This window comes from Macaca mulatta, chromosome 9, assembly GCF_049350105.2.
Source record: "Macaca mulatta isolate MMU2019108-1 chromosome 9, T2T-MMU8v2.0, whole genome shotgun sequence".
Lineage (NCBI taxonomy): Eukaryota > Metazoa > Chordata > Mammalia > Primates > Cercopithecidae > Macaca > Macaca mulatta.
In genome coordinates this window covers 54,134,216-54,151,924 of record NC_133414.1, presented here as the reverse complement: position 1 = coordinate 54,151,924, position 17,709 = coordinate 54,134,216, and the positions used below count along the sequence as shown (strand labels likewise).

General features: G+C 38.8%; 1 protein-coding gene and 1 non-coding gene across 2 annotated transcripts in view; both read left to right on the top strand.

The window, feature by feature from the left end:
- The first annotated feature begins 503 nt into the window (after positions 1-503).
- Positions 504-17,709, top strand: part of POTEE (POTE ankyrin domain family member E) — a 30,960-nt gene continuing 13,754 nt past the window's right edge. The window contains exons 1-8 of the mRNA XM_077946293.1: positions 504-869; positions 933-1,101; positions 5,480-5,594; positions 5,754-5,927; positions 8,752-8,858; positions 10,191-10,328; positions 12,814-12,884; positions 17,568-17,638. Coding sequence (XP_077802419.1) covers positions 518-869; positions 933-1,101; positions 5,480-5,594; positions 5,754-5,927; positions 8,752-8,858; positions 10,191-10,328; positions 12,814-12,884; positions 17,568-17,638 — 1,197 coding nt within the window. The 5' untranslated portion in view covers positions 504-517. The remainder of the gene's footprint in view (positions 870-932; positions 1,102-5,479; positions 5,595-5,753; positions 5,928-8,751; positions 8,859-10,190; positions 10,329-12,813; positions 12,885-17,567; positions 17,639-17,709) is intronic.
- Positions 11,595-11,701, top strand: LOC144331456 (U6 spliceosomal RNA). The gene has a single exon (XR_013398520.1). It is a non-coding gene; the product is annotated as a U6 spliceosomal RNA (small nuclear RNA).

Sequence of the window (17,709 nt, the reverse complement as noted above, 5' to 3'; positions counted from 1 at the left end):
AACTGGCTGACTTGTAGCGGTTTGCACGCGCACGCCACATGCCTAACGGCTTGGCTGGTTTGTAACGGCTTGTACACGCACGCCACACGCGCGTAACTGGTAACTGGCTGGCCTGTAACGGCTTGCACGCGCACGGCACACGCGCGTAGCGGCTTGGCTTGGCTTTGCGTTCTTTGCTTGGCTTGGCGTCGGTCGCTTGGCCTTCTGTTCCTCCTGGGACCTCCTTGGATTGACGTTTTCTCCTTTGGGTTGACCTTTCTCCCTAGTTCCTTTGCTGGGCTTGACCTTTTCTCTGCTGGGTTTGGCATTCCCTTGGGTGGGCTGGGTGTTTTATTGGGGGGGGTGGCCCTTCCTGGGGTGGGCGTGGGTTTTCCCTGGGTGGGGTGGGCTGGGCTCCCCTGCTGGGGTTGGCAGGTTTTGTCTGGGATTGATCTTTCTCTTCAAACAGATCGGAAACCCGGAGTTACCTGCTAGTTGGTGAAACTGGTTGGTAGACGGGATCTGCTGTTAAAAGCAGATGGTGGCTGAAGTCGGTTCCATGCCGGCTGCGTCCTCTGTGAAGAAGCCATTTGGTTTCAGGAGGAAGATGGGCAAGTGGGGCTGCCACTGCCTCCCCTGCTGCAGGGGGAGCGGAAAGAGCAACCTGGGAGCTTCTGCAGACCAGGACGACTCCGCTAGGAAGACACGCAGGAGCAAGATGGCCAAGTGGTGCTGCCACTGCCTCCCCTGCTGCAGGGGGAGCAGGAAGAGCAACGTGGGCGCTTCTGGAGACCAGGATGACTCTGCTATGAAGACACTCAGGAGCAAGATGGCCAAGTGGTGCTGCCACTGCCTCCCCTGCCGCAGGGGGAGCGGCAAGAGCAACCTGGGCGCTTCTGGAGACCAGGATGACTCCGCTGTGAAGACAGTCAGGAGCAGCAAGAGCAACGTAGGCGCTTGGGAAGAATACGACGATAGCGCCTTCGTGGAGCCGAGGTACCACGTCCGTCGAGAAGATCTGGACAAGCTCCACAGAGCTGCCTGGTGGGGTAAAGTCCCCAGAAAGGATCTCATCGTCATGCTCAGGGACACTGACGTGAACAAGACGGACAAGCAAAAGAGGTAACCGGGCCTGGGCTGGGAGGAGGAGGGACGTGGGGGGATGATGGGGACATACCCTCCTGGTGGGGGAGGAGGGGGACCTGGCTTTCTTGTCTCCGCAGGCCCCATACCACCCTGGGTGTGGAAACCTCAGCGAGGTCAGAGGTCAGGGCACAGGTCCCTTCGTGAGCTGCAACACAAAACAAAACTTGAGCTGATTTCCAATCCAATTATAATTTCCCTCACAGAACACTAATAAATGGTTTTAAAGTGATTTAACTCGAAAAATTAAGTTGATGCAGCGGATTATTTTTAATGTACACATTTTAAAGCAATGTTCTATGTATTATAGAAAAGTGTATATTGAGAACTAAGAACGAAGCCCCATAACATATCAACTTCAAGGCTAAATATTCTTCAAATAAAATCCAGTATGGATTTTTTATCAATGTACCCTATGTAAATATGTTCTTTACTGAGGAACCTTAGAAGGAAACTGAAATGGCAAGAAGGTTTGTGTGCTTGAAAAGGAAGATTGAATTTTCTGAAGATGTGAGCTTTTTCTGTTTATCACTTTTACCTAAGCCAAATAAAAATAGGAAAGTTTTAGAGTTTTTACACATGCTGTCTTTTATTATTGTGATAAATTATTTTTTTTGTAACAGAATGGAAAAAGACTTGCTTTTCCAGATATCAAAATGTGCATGTGCTATTTCCACAAATTGTTTACTAACAGCCGAAAAGATCAATGAGTAGAACAGAATAGGAAATCCAGAAATACCCAAATATATGTAAGAATTTAGCACTTGATAATGGTGATATTTTGTATTATCTAAAAAAGGTGGATTGTTCATAATTCATTTTTGGAGAAAACTAGCTAGATTTTTATGTCACAAAAATAAGAGTATAGATTAAAAATTTTAAATATACAAAAGGAGAAACATACCAGAAGAAAACACAAATGCCTATTTATATATGCAGATATATATATATATATATATATATATATATATATATATATATATATATTTTTTTTTTTTTTTTGACAGAGTCTCACTCTGTTGGCCAGGCTGGAGTGTAGTGGTGTGATCTTGGCTCACTGCAATCTCTGCCTGTTAGGTTCAAGCAATTCTCTGCTTCAGCCTACTAAGTAGCTGGGATTAAAGGCGCCTGCCACCATGCCTGGCTAATTTTTTTTTTATTTTTAGTAGAGATGGGGTTTCACCATCTTGGCCAGGCTGGTCTTGAATTTCTGTCCTTGTGATCCATGCACCTTGGCCTCCCAAAGTGCTGGGATTACAGGCGTGAGTCACTGTGCCCGGCCTATATATGCAGATGTAATAATAAAATAAGCATTCTAAAATTGGGCATAGTACTTTTTAGCGTATCTACCAGTGACCTACGTACGTAGGAAAACAGTGTTCCTGGTAGGAGAAGGAATTTAAGTTAGAGGAATGAAATACTGTTTTCTACTTAAGTTAGAAGAGGAGTGAAAGGCCGGGTGCAGTGGTTCACACCTGTTATCCCAGCACTTTAGGAGGCTGAGGCAGGCGGATCACAAAGTCAGGAGTTTGAGACCAGCTTGGCCGGTGTGGTGAAACCCCATCTCTACTAAAAATACAGAAAATTAGCTGGGCATGGTGGCATGCACCTGTAATCCCAGCTACTCAGGAGGCTGAGGCAAGAGAATTGCTTGAACCAGGGAGGTGGAGGTTGCAGTGAGTCGAGATCACGCCACTATACTCCAGCCTGGGCGATGGAGTGAGAGTCCATCTCAAAAAAAAAAAAAAAAAAAAAAGGAATGAAATACTGTTTTTTATCCACAAAGTTTGTGAGGATGAAGAACAGTGGTACATATATAGTTTTTCAAAGTTTAAGTTGCTGCAGCTTTTCAAACACACACTTTAGTGGTAAGAACCACATTTTTTAAATGTATATGCTTTTTACTGATCAATTCCATTATACTGAATTATCTTTACGAAACAGATACATCTGTTTTTCTTAGTATTGCTTAAAACAGCAGTGTATTTAGAAGAATTCATAGATTTTATAAACAAATTTCGGTGCACCCATAGGATGGAATAATAAGTAACTATTGAGGGCATCAGTAGATACAGAGATATGTTGACATGCAAAGATGTACTTTGCTATATCAAGTGAGAAAAAAATCAGTTTGTTACACATATACACAAATATAATCTGCTCTTGTGTTAGCTGAAAATATGTAGAAAATATAATCAAACTTATTTCTGGGGATTTGTAAGTGAATTTTTTTCCTTTCTCTTATCTGTGATTTCTGCAATGAACATCTGAAGTTTAGTTAAGATTCATTAGTAATGAAATAATCCTTGGGAAGAGAAGGAATATGCTGCTTGCATAGATACAACAAATTTCTCACATTCTATTATTTATTTTTATTTCTGTGGATGGCTGTCTTCTGTGAACTTTTATCCTCTTCAGAAGTAGAGAGATTCTGTTTACCTGTTCCTGTAGATTTTATTGTATATACATTTTATTATATAATTATCTTTTCATTATATATAGGTTAACATGTGTAAAAAGTGTGATTCATTTTAGTTGAGTTATGTACTTATGAAAATTAAAATAGCAAATATAAATGATTATTACTGTTGCAGATGTATTCTCCTACTCTACAGCAGTTTCCTTTAAAAATATTGAACTCCCAAGCTGTGTTTATCCATTCTTTCAGTCCATTTAGTCATCAGACATAAGCCAGACACCTATTATGTGGCAGGCGTATTCTACTATCTCTCAGGATCCTTCCATCTTTGAAAACTTCATGTTTACCTGCTGGGCATGAGCAAGCTGAGAGATTTAAAGTTGGAGCATTAGGACTTAATCTCAATTGAAGCTTTTCCTCCCTCCTTTCAAACAAAAACATTTCTGAAGGTAGAAAATAGTAAAAGATAACCTTTAATTGCCTTTTTGAACATTTATAAGTCTTGGATAAAGACTGTTTTAGTTGTTTTAAGAACTAAAATGTGGTAGATAAACAGCAGGGACTACTATGCAGCCATAAAAGAAAGAACGAGAGCATGTCCTTTGCAGGGACATGATGGTGTTGAAAGCCATTATTCTCAGCAAACTAACATAGGAAGAGAAAACCAAATACTGTGTGTTCTTACTTATAGGTGGGAGCTAAATGATAACACACAGATACCTAGAGGGAAGGAACACGCACTGGGGCCTATCGGAGGTGGAGGGTGGGAGGAGGGAAAGAAGCAGGAAATAGAGTGAACGGGTACTGGGCTTAACGCCTGGGTAATGAAATCATCTGTCCAACCAACCCCCTTGGCGCACGTTTACCTGTGTAACAAACCGGCACATCTGCACCTGTACCCCTGAATGTAAACGTTGAAAAAAGCTCCACAAATAGTTTCATAAATCCATTTTAAAAAGAGGAAATTTATAATAGTCTTAAATCCTAATAGGAAAGATTGGAAATATCTGATGTACATACATTGTATAAATCTAAGTATTGAAACAAATGAGCCCATGGTGTTTATTTGAATTTCCAGGTTTTCTTTGGCTTAAAGTTTTTTGAAAACCGAAGTAAGAATTAGTTTATTTTAGAAATTTGTTTTTGTTTTCACCTCAGCCCTCTTATTCCATAGTTTTTTTAAGAACTAAAATTTATCTAAATGCTGGTCATCTGACTGGAACTGCCCCAGGCTTGTTATAACATATTCTACTTAATGTAAGGCACCAGGGGTTATATGATGCCCCATTATTTTATGTCTCAATAAGAGAATTATTTAAATGCCGCCAATTATAGTAAATCATGAATTATAAGTGGCATTTCAGTGGAGACAACATGGAGACGATGATCATCTTAGAATCACTGAAATACAACGTTACCTGTAGTCTTTAAAACATACCTGAAAATGTAGGTATAATTGTATCATCTCACTTAATTCAAATGTCTTTAGGGTATTAGTAAAAATTATAATATCAACAATTATTGAGCTGTTCTTTGTGTTAGGAACTATTCTATATCTTTTGCGTAGAGTCTCATTTAAGCATTACAGTGGTTTCCTGTGAGAAAGCTACTATTTTCATTCCCATTTTATTGATGAGGAAACTGAGACACCAAAAGGCTAAGCAACAGCTGGGAAGCGACAGAGCTTCAAGTAGGGTTCCAGTCCCAGCTGAATGTCATCCAAGGGCTGTGCTGTTTCTATTCAAATAGGCTGCTCTTTCATTAATACAGCGAGTAATGAGAGGTAATAAATAGTGTGCTTTCTTCATGGGAAAAGTAAATGTTTGTTTTGAAGGCAGAGTAACAGCAGGCTATTCAGTGTTTGTAATTACACGAATCATTGATGTGCCTGTAGCTAGTGCACTAACAATTTCCTAAAAAGTCTTCTCACTCTCCTAGGACTGCTCTACATCTGGCCTCTGCCAATGGGAATTCAGAAGTAGTAAAACTCCTGCTGGACAGACAATGTCAACTTAATGTCCTTGACAACAAAAACAGGACAGCTCTGACAAAGGTATGCAGTAGCCGACTATATCAGTGTGAGATGGGTTTGATTTCAATACATAGCACAAAAATGAGTTTTCTCCTTTAAATGTAACTAGTTGGTGAAAGCTGTGGAATGTTACTTTGAATTCCTAGCATTTATAATTTGTTTTTGGTCTAACACTGACAGGCCGTACAATGCCAAGAAGATGAATGTGCATTAATGTTGCTAGAACATGGCACTGATCCAAATATTCCAGATGAGTATGGAAATACTGCTCTACACTATGCTATCTACAATGAAGATAAATTAATGGCCAAAGCACTGCTTTTACATGGTGCTGCTATTGAATCAAAAAACAAGGTATTAGATCTACCAGTTTTCTTTTCAAAATACTGAAATGCATTCATTTTAACAGTGACCTGTGTAAGGGCCAGTTTTCCATATTTGGAAGCTCAAGCATAACCTGAATGAAAATATTTTGAAATGACTTAATTATCTAAGATTTTATTTTAAATATTGTTACTTTCAAAGAAGCATTTGAGGGTACAGTTTTTTTTAATGCACTTGTGGTAAATACTTTTTTGAAAACACTGAATTGGTAAAAGGTAATACTTATTATTTTTCATTTTTTCCCTCCTAGGTTTTTTTTTTTTCCCTAATGAATGTAAAATTGCAAAATTTGCCCTGAAATAGGTTTTACATGAAAACTCCAAGAACACTTAAACATGTTTCAGTGAATAGAAATCCTGCTGCTTTGGCAAGTTCCTAAAAAACAGTAATAGATATGAGGTGATGCACCTCTCAGTGGCAAGGCTTAAGATATTTCTGATTGCTCATGAGGCAGAAGTGGAAAGGGAAAAAGAGCAATCAGAAATATCAAGGCCAGTCTGGAAATTAGGTAATAGAGGGAAAAGACCATGAAGAGGTTGTGTGCATATGCGTGTGTGTGTCTGTGTGTGTGTGTGTGTGTCTGTGTATTGTTCATTTATTTGTTTCCTTTGTATGGTGAGACAAGGTTCAATTTTAGAGAATGACAGTTTTCATTTTGGGAGAGGGAGTTAGTGAGTTGTGAACTGCCTAGAGATCAATTTTAGGAGGCCTCTGAAGAACCAGATTGGCAGTAAATAGGTGGTCATGTAATGGGAAACCCTTGAGCAGAGGGAATAACAAGTAATTAACTGACTTAGTACCCTATTCTGGTAGAAATGGCCAGTTAGAGTCTCAACTCTGCTTTCAAATCTAGCATGTCTAGATGGGAAGGTGGGAGATAAGGAGCTTTAAGTAACAAGATCAAGTTGGATTTTGAGTTTACTAGATCTTGTTCTTCTCTTACTGGGGAAAATTATGTGGTGTTTTCAGCAAATGAGTCTGTCTCCTACTCTTTCCTCTTTTTGGCCAAATCTTCAAATAAGAAAGAGAATTGGTCACGTGGGTGAGAAATGAGACTGAATTAACTGTCTGTTGTACTAGCTTCCAGCTAGAAATTTGCATCCCAGTAACCTCAGGAAAATTTTTAAATAATCAATAAGTCTAGGCTTTTTCCTGAAGATTTTGATAGAGTAAGTCCAGTAAAGCCTAGATATGTATGTTTAAAAATGTTTCCTTGAAGCCAGGCATGGTGGTGCATGGCTGTAGTCCCAGCTGCTAGGGAGGCTGAGGGGGGAGGATTGCTTGAGCTCAGGAGTTCGAGTCTAGCCTGGTTAACATAATGAGACCCTGTCTCTAACATCAACAATAACAACAACAACAATTTTCTCAAAATCTGGATACACACCTGCTTAAGAACCACTGAATACACAAATGTAATATGTAAATTCTTATATCTCAGAAACTTAAGATATCTGTAGAAGAGTTGGAGTTGGATATGTGCTGATTTCTTTAAATCTTTCCTATCCAATTACATTAATCTGACTTTTTTTTTTTTTTTTTTGGAGATGTGGTCTCACTCTGTTTCCCAGTCTGGAGTGCAGTGGTGCAATCACAGCTCACTGCAGCCCTGACCTTCCTAAGCTCAGATGGTCCTCCAACCTCAGTTTTTGTATTTCTCTTCTTTTTTTAGTAGAGATGAGGTTTTTGCCATGTTTCTCAGGCTGGTCTTAAACTCCTGGGTTCAAGTGATTCACCTGCCTCAGCCTCCCGAAATGCTAGGATTACGGGTGTGAGCCACCATTCCTGGCCTAGTCTGACTTTTATCTCTGTGGTGAGACATTAAAATGAATATTATTGGCTTAATATTCATCAGCTTACAGAGTAATACCCTTTCCTTCCTACCGTCAGTTATTCGCTGCCATTCAGAAGGTCTTTAGAAATGTGCAGTGAGTAGTCTTTGAGTCAGTAGAGGATGATCCTCTCGGGATTTTGTGTCTCTTTGTTGTCATTCAAGTACTTAGGTCAGTAAGTCATTGTTAAGAGCAGAGTTTTCTCAATTAGAATTGTAGCAAATTGTAAACTTTTTTTTTTGTCAATTGAAGCTGTATTATGGACTATCCAGTGTGTCTCATAAGTATGTAGAGCTTTGGCATAATCAACATGGCAGTTTTAAACACTAGAAACCATGGAGTTATTAAGAATACAGATAGGAATTCTGTTAATTTAGTTTCAGTAGTCCTATGAACTGATTATCTATTAACAATCTGGAAAAATTAAATACAGATAGATTTTAAATAAATAAATGTTGGGAAATTTTTTCAAATGGGCAGTATGAGTATTAATAGCAATTTTTATTGCATGTTGGAGCTTGAACTTTTGGTAAAACATGTGAAACGAAAGAAATATTTTACATGCAAATTATTGCTTTATACACAACAATTTTTCTTAGGGTGGAGGATATAGAGATAAAAGATACAGCCCCTGCCCTCAAGAAGCTCTTTGTTTAGATGGGAAAAATATTATCATCCAATAATGGCTTGCCAAATGCTGGGTTAGAAGCAAAGAGTCTTGGAAGCAGTGAATGTTGAAAGTGAGTTTTTGAGATGATCAGAGTTAATGTGGTGAGGCAGAGAGGGGTGTTCTCAAGGGAGGGAGCAGCACGTGGGAAAGCACAGAAGATTGAGAAGGAAGCAGCTACATTTTACTTACTTTGTATGCGTGTAAGTCCGTAGGATCTTATATAAAGTTTCTGCTTCAGTTGAGGAATGTGTACTTTTTTGAATTACATTCTTTTTTGCTTTATATTGTTTTACAGCATGACCTCACACCGCTGTTACTTGGCGTACATGAACAAAAACAGCAAGTGGTGAAATTTTTAATCAAGAAAAAAGCTAATTTAAATGCATTTGATAGATACGGAAGGTATAGTTATTTCTTTCAATCTGTGTGTTGTTAACTAGATGGATAGCAGTCACTCAAGTCATAAATGTTAAATTAATAAGATTAATGTGTACTTATTGGGACAGTGATCAGTATCAACACAAATCAGTCAGGTAGAAAAACAATTATTTGGACTGGGCAACATAAAGAACAGTTTTTGTAGGATTCATCTTCTCTTATTGTATTGACTGATGTTCTTTGTTATATGATGTTTTGGTTACATGATCTTATGTTAGCTAGAGGGATTTCGTATTAATTTTATGAAGTGTGAACTTTAACTTTCAGTTTACTTTATGACTCAGTATTGAACTTCTTAACTCTTTCTACCAGTTTTTAACCTCTGTGTCTTACATGCTTTTCCACTAAATATGCTATATTAAACATAAGTAGGGGTTGAAAATTCTTTTGTCTTTTCAATGACTCTGCTTTAAGTTGCTTTCTTTGAAGAATATTAATGTTAGCTTATCCCTACATGACAATTAATTGCTATTCCCACATACTGTGGGTTCAACAGCTTTCTTCCTTTTTTATTTCCAGTGTATTTTGATGTTTTTATTTTTAATTGGTATGGAAAGAGGGAGTGAAGATAGTTTTAAGTGGATACACTTTTCCTTTCATGAAGGCAAGCTGTAGGTGGGTGATAAAGAGAAAAGAGCTAGGCTTTGGATTCACACAAGACGGAATTTAATTCCTAGCTTTCTTACCTGCTAGGTGTGTGACCTTGGGAATGTTACTTACCACCAAATGTATTGTCATATATGAAAAGCAGGAGAATATATGCTTCAAAGTTGACTGTGCATAAGTAAGAGAGATATATATGGCACTTAATTCAGTGCCTAGTACATGCTTATTGGCATCATTAACTGACACTCCTGTGACTACTATTCTTACTATTATTATTATTACTGCTTTCAGCATGCAGAGAGCTCTTGTTTATGTTACCCTCTAGCTAATTTTCTATTACAGCGTATCAGTCTAGGGAAGCTGTGATGAAATCTTCACTTAAATCTTTGTCCACTTCAGATAAGTGGCCCTAACATTGTTTCTTGCCCTTCAAAGGACTTTAAATTAGTAGCTTCTACTATGCAATGCCCCAGTGAGATAAGAGGTTTCCTTTTTGTCTCTTTCTTTTAACCTTGGTGTTATTTTACAAAGATGAACACTTGAGCACCCAAGATGCTATGTCTTTTGGTGCATGTAAATGTTTGATTCTGCACGGAGAGACAAGATGTTAAATTGGTAAAATATATCAAATTAGCTTTAAAAATAACTTTATTGCAGTTCCTAAGGGAGAAATTATCTCTGTCATTTTAGAACCGCTCTCATACTTGCTGTATGTTGTGGATCAGCAAGTCTAGTCAGCCTTCTACTTGAGCAAAATATTGATGTATCTTCTCAAGATCTATCTGGACAGACGGCCAGAGAGTATGCTGTTTCTAGTCATCATAATGTGTAAGTGTTTACATTAAAAGGGGAGTTAATGCTAAATTGAGGTTTAAAATAATTATAACAATTGCGTCTTACGTATCAGGTGAGATGTCATAGTTCGGTTCAGGTAGTTTTAGAATGGCAGTGAGTTAGTACCCTGCATCAGCCAGAAATCAGAAAAAAAGCAAGACAAGTTAGAAGTACCAGTGGGTGGAGGATTCTTTATCTCAGGACTTTTAAGACCTTTATCCTTAGAGATCCCAACATTGTTCATTTCATCCAAGTATAACACCTATGCATGGGATAAAAAATGGTGTCACATCTTTGATTTTTCTGATTAGTTATTTGGGTCTTGAAATGTCCAGTTTAGCAGAAAGTCTTGTACTGTCCTCTGGGGACTATCTCCTACATACTCCATGAATTTTTCAGGAACCGAAGGGGTTCACTAAATCCAAGGAAGACAGTCCCTTTTATCAAGTCAGAAGGAGGAGGCAAAAAAGGACATTCCAGTCATTCTGTTGTTTCCATTGTTTCTGTGGCTGCATTGTTGCCACTCAAACTGGTCCTGCTGCCTGGTAATGGTTGACCTTTGACACCAAGATGCCCTTACTGATTCAGATCCCTCAAGCCTTCCTGGCAATTCATGCGGTGACTTTGAAGTTACAGCGTATTTTAGTTCCCATACCTATGCTTATATTCTCAGGCATTGTTCCCAAAGCACCAGCACCCTGCTCTGGCTGCTGGGCATCCTGACTTTATCCGCAGACAAAGTGAGCAGGTTGACCCTTCCCCCCATATTCAGAACCTAATGTGGAACTCACATCTTAGCCAAGAATTAGCTGAGACCTTCATGGTTAGAGATCCTTTGAGGCAGTTGTTGGTCTTTTCTCTAGCAGATATCAGGTGGGCTTGTTCTGAAGGGTCAGAGGGGTTCAAATAACGTGGGAGAAAGAGATCAGTGTTTGTTACTTCTTCTTTGCTACCAGATCTGTGCTGTGAGGCACCTTTATATCCTGTATAGAACCTTAGGCAGGAGAAAGTCCTATATGAACCTTCCCCTAGCAGGGACTCCCAGTTGTGGTTGGCCCCTTGAGTGATCTGTTTTACATGATAATGAAAATCGTCCAAGCTACTCCTATCTCTAGCTCAAGATTTTAAAATGTTTTGAAATTCTACCTCACAGGAAGCCATTGAAGAGAATTCTCAGAATCTCTTCAATGGTTAGTTGGACTTAACAGAGCCAAGCCTCGTCCATGACTCATCACTAATCATGTGTAAAAGTAGGGCTTTGTGCTTGCTTCGGCGGCACATATCCTAAAATTAGAACAATACAGAGAAAATTAGCGTGGCTTCTGCATAAGGAGGCAGCACAAATTTTTGAAGCATTCCATATTCTGTGCAGTCACTGGAAGGTCATTTGACTATTTGCTGACTAGCTGTAAGGAAACACTGTGAAGCAAAGCAAAAGATGGGTGCCACCAAAATACTGAAATTGTGATTTGCGCTGCAAAAATAGTCATGTAAGATGGTCTATGAGATGACTTAGAGCTGAATAACATGTTCGGTGCAAAATTATATTGTTAGCATGTATGTCGAAAACTAGAAAATGTCAACTTGCAACTTCTTCATGGAAACTAAAAAAAATAAGAGTTTTGGTCTCCCCTGCCAGCTGGCATTGAACATCAATATAAAGCGTTATCCTAACAAACATCTGGCTCAGAGTTGGAGTCTGTAGAGAAGGATCATTGGTCCAAGCCAAGTCTTAACATCCATTAGTTTTTCTGCCCTTGGTGTGATTGGTCAACTCCATAATAGTAGACAATCACATTAGCTACTTTAATGAGATATTTATGAATAAATGTAGTTGCAAACTATGACATAGTTGAGATGCCCTGAATTATAAGCCATAAGGAGTAGGACAACTGAAAAGCAAAATTAGGACTTAATAACATTTTCTGAAAACTACATTTGCGTATTAGAACCTACGAATAAAATACACATTGGGTTTTATTTGGGATTCCAAGATAATTTTAGTCATAAAGTTTAGGAACAGATTATTCCATTGCTTTACTATTTCTCTGAGCATTTAAAAAATATCTTGTTAAATCTTTATAACAACCTAGTGAAATATGAAATAAGGCAGCAAAGTCCTCACTTTGTTGAAGAGGGCATTGAGCCTAAGAGAAGCAAATTGTCCAAGAACAAATAGCTGTTCATTATGGAGCTAGGACTTACGCAGAGCTGAGATGCTTTCTATTATGTCATGATAATGTAAGCTAATTTACTGGGTCACAATGCCCTTGATTTCTGAGCATTTCACCTTACATTGTTTTCTTCTTTAATTAGAAGCTTAAAGAGAAGTTTGTAGAATGTACTCACAAGTGAATGGGATAATACTGTTAAGTTCTGATATTATGATACTAGAAATACTCTAAGAATTTTACATTTGGTAAGTATTTTTTATATCAGTATTAAAATAGTAATTTGGTTTATTGCATTTTATACATAGAATTTGCCAGTTATTTTCTGACTACAAAGAAAAACGGATGCTAAAAATCTCTTCTGAAAATAGCAATCCAGGTAAGACTTGTGATAGTGAATTACTTTAGGTCAGTTGTCCCCAACCTTTTTGGCACCACGGATTGGTTTTGTGGAAGACAATCTTTCCATGGGCTGAGGGAAGGTGGGAGTGGTTTCAGGATTATTCAATCATGTGACTTTATTGTGCTAGTTTATATTATTATTACATTGTAATATATAATGAAATAATTATACAACTTAGCATCATGTAGAATCCGTGGAAGCTCTGAGCTTATTTTTCTGCAACTAGACGGTCTCATCTGGGGGCAAAGTGAGACAGTGACAAATCATCAGGCATTAGATTTTCATACGAAGCACACAGCGTAGATCCCTCATACGGGCAGTTCACAACAGGGTTCATGCTCCAATGAGTATCTAATTCTCTGACTGGTCTGACTGGAGGCAGAGTTCAGGCGGTAATATGAGCCTTGGGATGTGGCTGTAAACACAGGCGAATCTTCCCTGGCTTGCCTGCTGCTCACTTCCTCCTGTGTGGTGTGGCTCATAATAGTCCATGGACTGGTCCCAGTCTGTGGCCTGGGAGTTGTGGACTCCTGCTCTGGGTGGTCCTACCATAGATAAAAAAGTAAAGTAAGGAATTTTTGATCACAAGAATGCTAAGCACAAGTCGTGTTACACATGCTTGTCCCAACAAGGTTTCACTATTACTGACTTCATTCCTCCTCATTTGAAGTTGGAAAGAGATACATTTACTTTGTTGGAACAAGATGTGTTCTACCTGCTAGTTAATTGTCATGGTAACAGTAATTTTGTTAGAACAAGATGCTCTGCTATCATTTGCCAAAAGATTGCCATAATAAATATACAAATTGCCCCACTCTAGGCTCAGTAGATTATAATAAAAGTAGAAAAATGTTTCACAATAACAAAAATGCTAGTATGCTACTGGGTTGTGGACACCTGATACATTGTATAATCCAAACTGTAGGAGGACACCTTTAGCTATCTATTTATCACAGAGCTTCTGTAAGGTAGGTTTCATAAGTTGCTGGAGACAAAGGTGGAACAGATGTAGTTTTGATCTTTAAGGTGCTCATGATAGAGCTGTCTCCATTTCTGTGCTTTTTCAACAGAATTTTCAAAGAACACATTTCTATCTATGTTTTCACTTGTCCACTTAACAAATAACTATCAAATATCTTTTAGATACTAACCATTTTTGTAATGCTACAGAACACAAACAAAAATACAGACAGGAGCTTGTTATTATCATTGTCGTTTTTATTATTTTACTACTTTGTTCGGTGCTTGCTGTGTGCTAGATGCCCACTGGAAGCTTATAATTATGATTTATTATATATTGATTATGTGCCAGACATATGTGATGAGGAATAAAAGTTTTGGAAAAAAAACAGGTCTGATTTAAGGTAAACATACAGAGTGAGAAGAATTTTTCTAGGTAAAGAAGCAGAAGAATAATGTTTGGCAGAAGGAACATGGAACGAGTTGGTGTGTTTGCCAGAAGGAACGTCTAATGAGATTGCCTGTTTGGCAGAAAGAGCAGCAAGTGCAAAAGACAAGATGCTTGAGTGAACTTTTCAGGGTTTCTGAGCAGTTCACTTTTGCTAGTACCAAAAGTGTGAGATACCAGAGGTTGGGAATGAGGTGAATACTTAGCTAAGGCAAATTTATGGTAGACGTTTTAATACTGTAGAAATGAGTAGGTCTTATCCTGTGGGCCATAGGAAATTTACCAGATAGAATGGTTTGGACTGCAAATACTGATGAGCAGTGGCTAAAACAGTAGGAACCAGAGTTGTTTTGGTTGTTCGGTGATATCTTAGGTATCCCACTTGTTTCTCTTTCAGCTGTGCTGTTGGCAGTGTTTTATTCATGTCTCCTTTCAGGGTTGGCTAATCGCAGCAGCTCCAAACATCTTGTTCTCACAGCACAACATCACAAGAGCTGCTTTTCTTCACATGTGTCTTTTAAACAGGGAGAAAACTTAGAAGCATGCAAGGGGCTTCCTGTAACATTTCATTGGCTGGGTCACATCACATGCTCATTCCCAAACCAGGCACTGGGAAGGCAAATATGTGATTAGCTTAGAATAAACATTTCTGTTTCTGAGGCTGAGGAGGGGGATTGAGATAATAAATATCCCAATAAACTTGTGTTTCTTCTGCAAGAAAGAATAAGGCATGGCTATTGCAAGGGAGACCACAGTGTTTGCTGCAGAGGCTCATTGGAGACATTTGAGCAGGGGAATTGCAATATTAAATTTTAGTACTAAGGCCTTCTGGTCATGGTGTAAAACGAGTTAGCAAGCTTTTTCTGTAAAGGACCAGGTGGGTAATATTTGAGGTTATGTGGTCTCTATCATATCTACTTACCCTGCTGTTGTTTGCTGTTGTAGTGTGAAAGCCACGATGATTCTATGTAAGCAAAGAGGCATGACTGAGCTCCTATAAAACTTTATTTACAAAGCCATAGGCAGATTAGATTTGGCCTGTGGCCTATAGTTTGCTGGAATTGATGGAAGGGAACCAGGTAAAGAAACCAGGAGACAAAGGAAGCTTTTGCAGTAGTGAACTATAGTTTCCTTGTCACACATCCTTGGACTAGTATCAGTGTATTAGAAGGTTTTCACCCATCCATGGTGAAATAAATAAAGTTCAGAATCTCAGTTACTCATTTTAATATGTTGGCCTTTTTTTGGTGTTATGCGTTTTTCATTTGTTTTGCTTAATTTTTTTCATGTAAAAAACGCATTAATAGTTGGCATTTTCTTTTAAATAAAAACCATTTTGTAAATGTTTATGTTCCCAGTGGTAGTGGGAGTATAAAGCAGAGGCAGAAAAGAGGTATAGTCAATATGATTTAGTGATAATTGAGTGAGAAAGGTTTGGGGCACAGAGAGAAATGTCAGATAATTTCCAGCTTTCCAGGTTGTACACTAGTATTTAACCTGGATGTGAGGCTTTCATAATCTGCCTTCTGCCCCACTCTCCATCTTTAGCCCTTTTCCCTGTGTGCCCTTTCTCTGGCATTGATGACCTGCTGGTAATGCCCTGCTCACTCATCCTTCTATTGCAGGCAAATCCTTTCCCTCTTTTAGGCCTCGCTCCTGCCCTTGCTGCTGCATGGCATGCTGTCATCTTTTCCTGCCTCTACCCTTTTAATCTGGCTAGCCTCAATATTTCAGTCTCTGCTTAGGCATGTGTTCTAGAAAAGCCATCCCTGACATGCTTATTTTCATTCTTTTTAAACCCTAATGCCTAGCATGTATGTAGCAGGACTTAGTAAGAAATTTCTGAGTAAAATGTGAGTAAGACGATGTGCAGGATTGTCCTCTGCAGTCTTGGAGCAGAGGAGACAGACACGTGGAGGAATAATGCACAGTTCAGGTGGTAAAGATGCAGTAGAAAAATCATTGAAGTACTAAGGCAGCCTCAGGGAGGGAGGTACCTGTTTATTTGGGGAAAGACATGCAGAATCAAGGAAGACTTCACACAGCATTGTTTTAAGAGATGAAAAGAAGGCTGAGTGTGGTGGCTCATGCCTGTAATCCCAGCATTTTGGGGGGCTGGAGCGGGTAGATCACAAGGTCAGAAGATCAGGACCATCCTGGCCAATGGTGAAACCCCATCTCTACTACAAATACGAAAATTAGCTGGGTATGGTGGTGCATGCCTGTAATCCTGGCTTGACAGGAGAATCACTTGTACCAGGGAGTCGGAGGTTGCAGTGAGCTGAGAATGCACCATTGCACTCCAGCCTGGTGACAGAGTAAGACCCCAGCTAAAAAAAAAAAAAGAAAGAAAAAAATAAATTTGTCAGAATCCTGGAGGGAAACATTTTAGATGTTAGGAAGACATTGTACACTAATAAAGGTGTCAGTCAGTAGTAATTTTGGGAATCATTTATAAGGTACTATTGTTGCAAAAAACAGGAGGCAGGAGAGACCCTGTGGGTGAAACAGGAGGATTTCATTTAGGTACACATCAGCTCAGCAGATTTGCATCCAAAAGCTGAGCTCTGAACAAAGGGAGGGCTTGGCTTATATAGGCAAGCTTCCAGAAGCAGAATAAAGGCAATTAATCATATAGTGACAGTTTTGCAACCTCAGCATAGCCTGTGACCTTGCAGCTGCTTTGAAGGAAAACAGAAAGTTGCAAAATATATGCATTTATAAAAATAGCTATGAGTAAATGCTAAGGGGAAGGGGAGATGGGAAAGGAATTTGTTTTCTTAACCTTGCTCTGGGATGTCTGGAGCCCATACCTGTGGGCTCTGGCTTCTCAGACAGGGTCACCCCGACCTTTCCTGGGTCCTGCCTGTTGCTATCCTTAGAGTCAGAGTAGCTAAGTGCAGGAAAACTAAATTTTCTTTTCATTACATTTACTGCTTCACTGTTAGGAAGTGGAGAACAACATACCATGTCACCTTATACGTTTCTACTGTATTTTAAAGTTGTGTTTCTGGTGGTTTTGTTCATTTCTGTTGGGTGGATGAATTTGTGAGTGAATCACATCAGGTGTCTCCCCAAGTGGTTTGTTGAAGTTTTGGATAATTATTTCCTAAGTAACTATTTCATGAAAGACTAAACCCTGAATTTATGAAATAAAATAAAATGTTGTCTTCAATCTATTTTTATAAAGACAATAGTTTTTAACTGTTCTAAGTGGTTCATTTTAACTGAATACATGGATTTCTCAACAGAACAAGACTTAAAGCTGACATCAGAGGAAGAGTCACAAAGGCTTAAAGGCAGTGAAAATAGCCAGCCAGAGGCATGGAAACTTTTAAATTTAAATTTTTGATTTAATGTTGTTTTCTTTGCTTTAATAATATTAGATAGTCC